This window comes from Coffea arabica, chromosome 6e, assembly GCF_036785885.1.
Source record: "Coffea arabica cultivar ET-39 chromosome 6e, Coffea Arabica ET-39 HiFi, whole genome shotgun sequence".
Taxonomy (NCBI): domain Eukaryota; kingdom Viridiplantae; phylum Streptophyta; class Magnoliopsida; order Gentianales; family Rubiaceae; genus Coffea; species Coffea arabica.
In genome coordinates this window covers 7408087-7416037 of record NC_092321.1, presented here as the reverse complement: position 1 = coordinate 7416037, position 7951 = coordinate 7408087, and the positions used below count along the sequence as shown (strand labels likewise).

Sequence of the window (7951 nt, the reverse complement as noted above, 5' to 3'; positions counted from 1 at the left end):
AACATTATTATCAGGGTGGGGACTGGGGACGTTATTAGAGGCAAAACTAGGGGAATGCGTGTACATCCCGTGGATGTTGGGTATCGGTGATTATAGAAAATCTTTTATTCAACAAATAATAGTACATCCAGAAAAGAAATAATTATTAAATATGATAAAATTAATAATAATACATTTTAATTGCAGTACACACTCGTACAAAATAAGGGCATTTTGGTAAATATATCTAAGCACATACTGCCCTCAGCCGTACTAAAAATTTTAATAAAACTATATAACATTTCATATTTCCAAATAATTCCTATCCATACGACTGAAATTCAAACCCTCTTTAATCACAACTCATTTTTCGAACCCTCTTTCATCACAACTCATTTTTTTTTATATAGTACAAGGATACAGGTACTTTTTCCATCCTTCAACCGTTCCACGTTGTAACCCCAAATTTACAGTAGTAACTGAAACTAGTAATTGATTTGGGTCCAATTCAGCTTTGATTAATCTAATCTGCAGGCCAGTCTTGCGGAGCGTAACAACAGGAGAGAATTAAAATGCAATGAGTTTGCTAGGGAAGATATCTGTGAATGACTCTGCAGTCTTAAGTACTAATTATTATTATCGTTTTGGGTTTTACTTTCAATCCATCACGAGAGAAGATAGATTGAGTTTGAGTGTTAGAAAATAGACGTTGACCATCTTACTTTTAGTATCCTATTCTCCGTTAGAATTAGCTTTCTTTCTTTCCATTATGAAAGAGATAATGGGAAATAAATTTATTGCACAGCAGAATTAATTTACAGGTTATGGGATCAAAATTAACATCTAGTTAGACTAAGATCGCAATAACCCTGCAGGAATGAAGAGTAAGGTGGGGTTATTATATTAACACTTACCACCTTGGCTGTCTCTCACTTCACGAGCCGTTAATGGAATCTCATTGAGCGATAAAAGTTCCCCAAATCTGCGCGAAGCCGATTCCGGCAAACAGATGCACAATAGCATGGCACCCTCGGAATCAGCTCCTCCCTCGGGCAAGAAAACGCACACTTGAGGCGTTGGAGTTAAGTCTATTGGACCGGCGTAAATGGGCCTTCCCCACCCAAAATCAGTACACTCGTAAATCGAAAACCTAGTCCATTGTGTTATTGTCAGCTTTCCTCCGAATTCCAGGTTCATGGGCCTATCAACTTCGATGTAGTCAATTGTAGATCTCAAATATTCCTCGGAAACATCCAACCGAGCCTGGCGAATCAGCCAGGTTGCGTCCGAGAGGCATCCGTTAACAAGTCCGTGGACGGTGCTCGTGGCACATGCTACGCACAGTACATTGCCGTAAAAACCATCACTCAGCGGCTGATTTTTGAGCTTCGGCCTTGCATTGACGGAAAATGTCAGGCGCAGCTCAAAATCCAGAGGCTTCACATCCAATGCTTGCACAAAGGATCTCCACACGTGGGCTGCCATGGCATCAAATGTGGTGCATGGCAAATCCCCTCCCGCTTGAGCCAAGGTCTTCAAACGGGCTTGATAATCGCGGCTAATCCGATAACATTTCTGAATGGGCTTAACTTCCCACAGGCTCTTCGTCAGAGTTGAGCCATCGAGAATTCTCTTGTACTCTGTATGCGGAAATTGAACCTTAGGAGGATTGCGGGGCCGAAAATTTTCACGATCCCAACAAGGCTTGGGATTCACAACCAACGAGCCGGCTTTCGCTGTGGCAGCCCACGCACTCAGGAACTGCATAGCTCCAACCCCATCGGAAAGACAATGGCACATCCTCAGCCCAAGACTAAAGCCACCGCAGCTAAATTGAGTCGCTTGTGCTATTACTAACGGCATGTCAATGACTTTGTACTGCTCTTCATCAGGGAACTTGTAGATCAATGCCGTCCATGCAGGGTTTGGCACGGTCACGTCTCCAAGATCGGCTAAGGACATATCCGTTTGAGCTTCAATGAAAAGTGCACCTTGTTGAGGTCCAAAAAACACTTCCAACTTCCCATTTTTCGCCTCCCTAAGCCTACCTGAGAAGGGGAAGTAAGGCACTAAAACGCTTGCCAGAGCATCTCTGAGAACCGACGCGACCGGTTTCTCGCTGTTTGATCGGTAAAAGTAGACGGTAGGAGTAAAAACTCGCACACCAATCGCGTCATCAAGATTCGAGAGGTAAAGGGTATCGCCGTCGGCTGCTGGGACGGGACATGCAGGGAGGACGGGAGAAATGGATTTTATGGATACCGGAATCTGAAGATGAGGAAATTGCAGCTCTTCAACCCCTGGGGCCATGAGGCGGAGCACGACGGGTTGATGGGCCTTGTGGAAGACTTTATAGAAATTGAAAATGCAAAGATTACAGACGGCAAAACTGGAGGTTATCATGCATCGTTTGGTGTGAAGCAGTTGATATTGATATTTTTCATGATTCTGCACAATGCTTAATCCTCTCTGCCTCGGATTTTTGTGTGCGTATCAGTAGTACACGAAAGTTGGTGATTTGCTGGTGGTGGTATATCCAACAGAGTTATGAATGCCCTTGGGATTTTGTACATATACGGTTAAGACCCTTTCTGAAAATAGTACCAGCGTGACTTTACACTTGCATGGTCTCAAACCATTTTCACTTTACACCCAAAATTTCTATTCTGCACCTTTTGCAACATGAAATTTGGTATTCAAAAAGTAAACCTAGATACATCCATGTCACACATTCCACCTTCATCTGTATATAGATTGACACCTTCAGTCAAATAAGTACGGAAGGCGTGCATAACATTTGGATATTCAACGTAATCCTTTGATACCATAAATTATTAAGGACTGGTAGAAAATGTCCGCATACAAAGTGCCAAAATTTTTGTAGCATAGCTGAAACATGATAAGTGCAAACCCAAGGGTACGAACGGTGAAATAGCTGAGTCCAAATTGACAAAACTGCAAGGCGCCCATATAGCTAGGTGAAGAACGGAGGTTGGAAAGTAGCTAGGTATATACCATAAATTTAGCTTTATTTTACTAAAAATTTCTTTACGTGCAAAATGGTTACGCAGAACTCGACCTGGAAGAAAACGCTAGCTTCGGGTGGGCTGGTCCTCCTCCATAGGTGAAAAGGAAAGAAGTGAACTTGACAATGGTACGGATTGACCTATGACTCTACTAAACAGAAGCTAATACATCTAGCAAAACCATAAGACATACATCGGGGGAGGAAAAGCACATTCGAGACCATCATATCCTAGAAAATTTCGCGCCCTTAATGGCTTACTCTACCAGCCACATTCATGAAGAATCAATTGCGTTAATCCATTTATTTATTGACTCAGTAAAACATCCATAGCAAATTTACCAAAGAGCAGGAAATGAAGAAATTTTAATAAAAAGGAGGATAAAGGGAAAGATCAAGGAACCTAATTTCAAGATCCATGAAATTTCTCTAGATTTAAACAAAAAGGTAACATCTCTCAAGAGTCACTTTAAATGGCAAAATATCTATTGTTTGTTTACTGTCATTTAACAATGAACAAGAGAATACATGCTCATATTACTCAAAAAGATCTACCGCTGGGGGTGCTGGTTGTAGTGACTCTTCTCCTTCTTCTTTGCTGCAGCTAGTCTTGCACTCCTTGCAGCAGCCTCACTAGCTGCCGCTTTGGCAGCAGCATCCAATTCCTTGCTAGACTTTTTCTTCTTCATTGATGCTACCTTCTTTATCTTCTCTTTCACATCTACAGGTTCATCTTCTAACTCCTCAGTCCTGACGTTCCCATCAGTTCCACTTCCAACCTCAACACCCACAGCCTGATCCTGTTCTTCTTTGGACTCCTTTGACAATTTATCCTTCTTTTTCTTCTTTTTTGCACTCTTGCTCTCGCCTGGAGCAGTGTTCTCCTTCTTATTCACCTCCTCATTCAGAGCCTCCACCTTCTTATCTTGAACGCCTGAGAGTAGCAACATGCAAGTTAAGAACAACGAACCACATTTCCAGACAAAAAGAAAATTAAAATAACAAGTTTTGGGCATGCCGCAAAGAACAGTCTGTAAGAATTCAACCATCTAATGCTGTACCGCACAATGACACTCCAACTTCTCCTCCACCAAAAAGCAAAAAAGAAGAAGAAGAAGAAAAGGATGTAAGAAACAGTATAACAAATTAATATGAAGCAAAAGACGTCAAATTAAGACAATGGAAAATTTCTTAATTAGCAAATAGCTTCTTTGCAAGCCACAATCATGAAATTGTAGGCTCAGAGGAATTAATCACATGTTGACATTTATGATATGTTGCAGCATAAAAATAAGAGACTACTTTTGACTTAGTTGCCTAATGAAAAACAAAGAAATAGAGAAAACAGAACTTACCTTGGGATGCATCTTCTTCGTCAGGCTTGTTACATCCAAATTGAGCGAGCATTGCTTCAAGCTCAGCCAATTCCTTCTTCTTCAATTCTTTCTTTGACAACTGCCTTTCTGACTCCTTAGGTACCAGAATTTCTGCAGGCTTCTTAGTTACAGGCTCTTTCTCTACCGGTACCTCAGATTCATGCTCATGTTCATCCTCATTATCATCATCCACTTCATCAATACCTTCTTCTTCACTTTCACTTTCCTGATGTCCACAAGACATGAGAGTTGGTCATTTTAACTGTCTGCCTTTACAGGGAACAAGTACAAAAAGATAAAAAAAAATACTTAACCAAATGCCCAAGTTTAAAAGTTAAAGAAAGACAAAAAGGAACCAAAGGATGCATGAAATTATTTGTGACAATGAAAACCAAACAGGTGATGATGCAAGTAGAATACGAAATTTGTAAACCAAATTGACTGAAAAAGGTTCTCACATCCTCAGTATCAAAGTTGGAAAAATGAGAGAGAAAAGGCATGAACTTTGACTGAAGGTGTCACAAGTCGTTCAGCATCAAGCAAATTAGCAAGCAAGACCATCATTCAATAGACATGCAACCAAAAGAAGCCTATAGAGATTCAAAGATGGGGCCTGTAGATCTCCAGATCAAACAACTCAAGGAAGAGACATGATGCCTTCACATAAATGCTTAGCCAAGAGGAAAGCCAAAAAAAATTGTAACAAATCTAGCCACCCAAAGCAGAGCCCTTTGCTTTTATTAATTGTCATCATTCCATCTGCTATAGCATCTCAATTTCATTTGACGTACATGATTTAGTACACATAATTCTATTGGGCGAAGGTACCCACACATGTATTAAGAGTTAAAAAAAAGAGGCAGGTCAACCACCATGCTGTAATCAAAGATTCTCTTCTCAATTGCTTGCACATACTGCAAGTACTAATGATCCCCAACATCATACAGAGGGTTCAATTCTCAAGCAAACCCATTCATCCACCAAACTCCCACACTAAATAATCTGTCGGAACCAGGAAAAGAACAATGGTTGTTCTTACTGGCTTAGATGGATAGACCACTTAACCTATTTACATCCATCGGTAAGTACGTACACTAAACTGTTACTCCAAACAGACAACAAAAATAAGTAAATTAAACATTCCTTACAAAGATCAGATATTAAAATAATTTTAAAAAAAGGAAAACTATAGAGAGAGCGCACTTGCACACTGACAAAAGAAAAAATCAGATATTAAAACCCCCAAAAAAGGAAAACCTAAGAGAGAGAGAAAAAGAGAGAGAGCGCTTGCAAACAATTGTTGACCACCAACCAAAAGGGAAAAAAATCCCAATTCTTTTGGAATGTAGCGAATGTAAGATTCACAAATCATATGAAGCAAGAAATTAATTGATGTCAAGGGACTTGACTATCGTTGGGTGTTTTAGAAAATCTGCTGGTCTACTTTTCAACTAGTCCGGGAATTTTTCCTTCTCGGAGAAAATAAGGATTGATTGTAGTTTCAATTCCTTAGTAAAAAGTCAGCAGCAATGTCTCCTAAACCTAAGTTTGGCTTAGTTTGAGTTCTTTCATGGAGCCTATAATTGTCACAGGTATACTTCTTACCCTATAATAAGGTTTTGAGCATTTTGAAGCTAAAAAGGAATTCTATGCAAAGAAATGACTAAAATTGGAAAAGGACATGTAAATAATAGTTCCACCAAAACAGGAAAAAGAAAGACATGAGTCTCGATGGGAGGCCATGTAACCAACTTGGCAAAATTTAAAGGAGACTGACACCATAAATGGCAGTTAACGGATTCTCAAAGCAACCAAAATAATTGATAAACGATGCCAATTTGCGTGCTCTTCGACAAATTGACGTGCTGAAGTATCCAAAAATGAAGCATGAACATAGAGAAAGTCCTACAAATCCCAAACAGATGACAAATGGCAAGAATCTTTAGAAGACCAAGCAAACGACAAATGTCCTTAGAAGATCAAATTTTGCAACTTCCAGCCATATCAAAAGCAGTAGTCAAGTAAGATGATGTTTCTCATACACAAGATTTCACCAACCAAAAATAGAAGAAATCTACATGATGATTTCTATTTAAAAAGTGTCCATACCACAAGTTAAGAAACTGTTTCCAAATACCCAACAAAAAATAAGCCCTTCCCGCAGGAAGCTGTTTCAGAATTCTTTCTTTCCTTTCTATGAAGGAAATCAGTTCCACGTTTTTGGTTTATAATGCAATCAACGGCTCAAGACAAAATCCTGAACCATTCTGAACATTGCGAAATTGCAACTACATTTGAAAATTCAAATCTTATCTTCCAAATCAAAACAGAACAGGTATCCAAAAACAGAAGCAAGAGACCTAATCATTAGCTCAAATCATTAAAGACACTAGATCTCAACAATCATTAACAATAGCAAAACACGCCAACTAATATGCCATCAACCTTTTCCTTTCTTCATTCCACCCTATTTTCTTCTCTGAGTTTTCCGCAAACAGTATCATATCAACACTTGCAAAACATTAAATGACATCTTTGATCGCTAAAAAAAAAAAAAAATTCCTGCAGCAGAAATCCTAATCGCTACAAAATGGCACACTAGCATGATTCATTTAAGGTTAAAAAAGGGAAGGAAAAAAACGCTAACAAATGAAACAGTAATAAACAGCAAGATATTCCATTAATAACAAATAAAAATATAAAATCAGTTTAATGCTTAAAACAAAGAAAAGTTCAAAAAAAATTAACAAAAGCTTTGAGACCTCGACAGGAGTGGAGCTCTCCTTAGGCAAGGTCTGCAGTTCCTCGGCGGCACCAGAGGCACGGCCCCAAACAGACTGAGGGGGCGCGTTGGTGGCATAATAATCATCATCATCCTCGTCGTCCACGTCAGCCCAGGATTTGTTCGTCAAAGGCGCTGGCGACCAGAAAACCTGAGGCTCGGGCTCCACCTTTGGTTCCTGCTTCTTAGAAGAAGACGAAGAAGAGCTCTTGCTCTTCCCATCCTTATCCGATGAGCCGGCAGACTTCTTCTTCTTCCTTAAACTTCCCAAAGCAGCAAAAACGTTATTGTTGCTCATCACTAAATCGTCCTTCTTGTTTCCGCCTCCTACCATTTTCCCAAACAACAACACCACCTGTATCTACAACTGCCTCTGGAGAACACAGAAACAGCCAAAAAAAAAAAAGAAAAAGAGAAATTTATAACCGCGTGCGTTATATGTTTGTATTCCTGTGAATTGCAAGAGGGAAGGGTTAGAAATGCTGGGGGCGGCTAATTGGAGAGGTCAGGGAAACGGCGAGAAGCGGGCGGGCGGGTGGTCGGTTACGGGTTATAGGGTTGGGATTTGGGTCGCGGGGGGTTTTGGTGGACGAAGAAGAAGACGCAGATGAAGAGAAGAGTGCTCTGGAGTTTCGGGGACCTATTTGATTGCGAAATGCGAAGGCCAAAGGGGTAGGGGTTAGGCTTAGGCTTAGGCTTCGGCTTTGGGTTTGGGTGAGTGCAGAAGAAATGAACACCAGGAACAGGAAGGAATGAATTGGGTTTTTGATACTGCTCCCATATGATATA

The 7951-nt window shown here is 40.2% G+C and overlaps 2 protein-coding genes across 6 annotated transcripts; both read right to left on the bottom strand.

Annotated features, from left to right (window-relative positions):
• Window positions 1–768: 768 nt before the first annotated feature.
• LOC113695770 (fatty alcohol:caffeoyl-CoA acyltransferase-like) lies at window positions 769–2442 on the bottom strand. Its single transcript, XM_027214915.2, has one exon. It carries the CDS (start codon window positions 2380–2382, stop codon window positions 883–885), a length of 1500 nt encoding a protein of 499 aa, XP_027070716.2. The 5' UTR covers window positions 2383–2442; the 3' UTR covers window positions 769–882.
• Window positions 2443–3411: 969 nt separating this feature from the next.
• Window positions 3412–7951, bottom strand: LOC113697118 (uncharacterized). 5 transcript variants are annotated; one of them, XM_072054852.1, is made up of 4 exons: window positions 7143–7951; window positions 4360–4606; window positions 4051–4086; window positions 3412–3938 (listed from the first exon to the last, which is right to left on the bottom strand). In XM_072054852.1, the coding sequence occupies exons 1-4, from the start codon at window positions 7494–7496 to the stop codon at window positions 3556–3558; spliced, it is 1020 nt and encodes a 339-aa protein (XP_071910953.1). In that variant the 5' UTR covers window positions 7497–7951; the 3' UTR covers window positions 3412–3555. The 5 variants fall into 5 exon arrangements, with proteins under 5 accessions (XP_071910953.1, XP_071910954.1, XP_027072387.1 ...); XM_072054853.1 differs by having other exon boundaries at window positions 4066–4086; XM_027216586.2 differs by having other exon boundaries at window positions 4051–4083.

Excerpts from the sequence above, each read along its gene's own strand:
- LOC113695770 (XM_027214915.2), bottom strand. The coding sequence starts at position 2,382 with ATGATAACCTCCAGTTTTGCCGTCTGTAATCTTTGCATTTTCAATTTC.
- LOC113697118 (XM_072054852.1), bottom strand. The coding sequence starts at position 7,496 with ATGGTAGGAGGCGGAAACAAGAAGGACGATTTAGTGATGAGCAACAAT. Across the intron at positions 4,607-7,142 it reads AGAGCTCCACTCCTGTCGAG|GAAAGTGAAAGTGAAGAAGA; the intron begins GTCTCAAAGCTT and ends TGTGGACATCAG. Across the intron at positions 4,087-4,359 it reads CGAAGAAGATGCATCCCAAG|AAGTTGGAGTGTCATTGTGC; the intron begins GTAAGTTCTGTT and ends TTGGTGGAGGAG.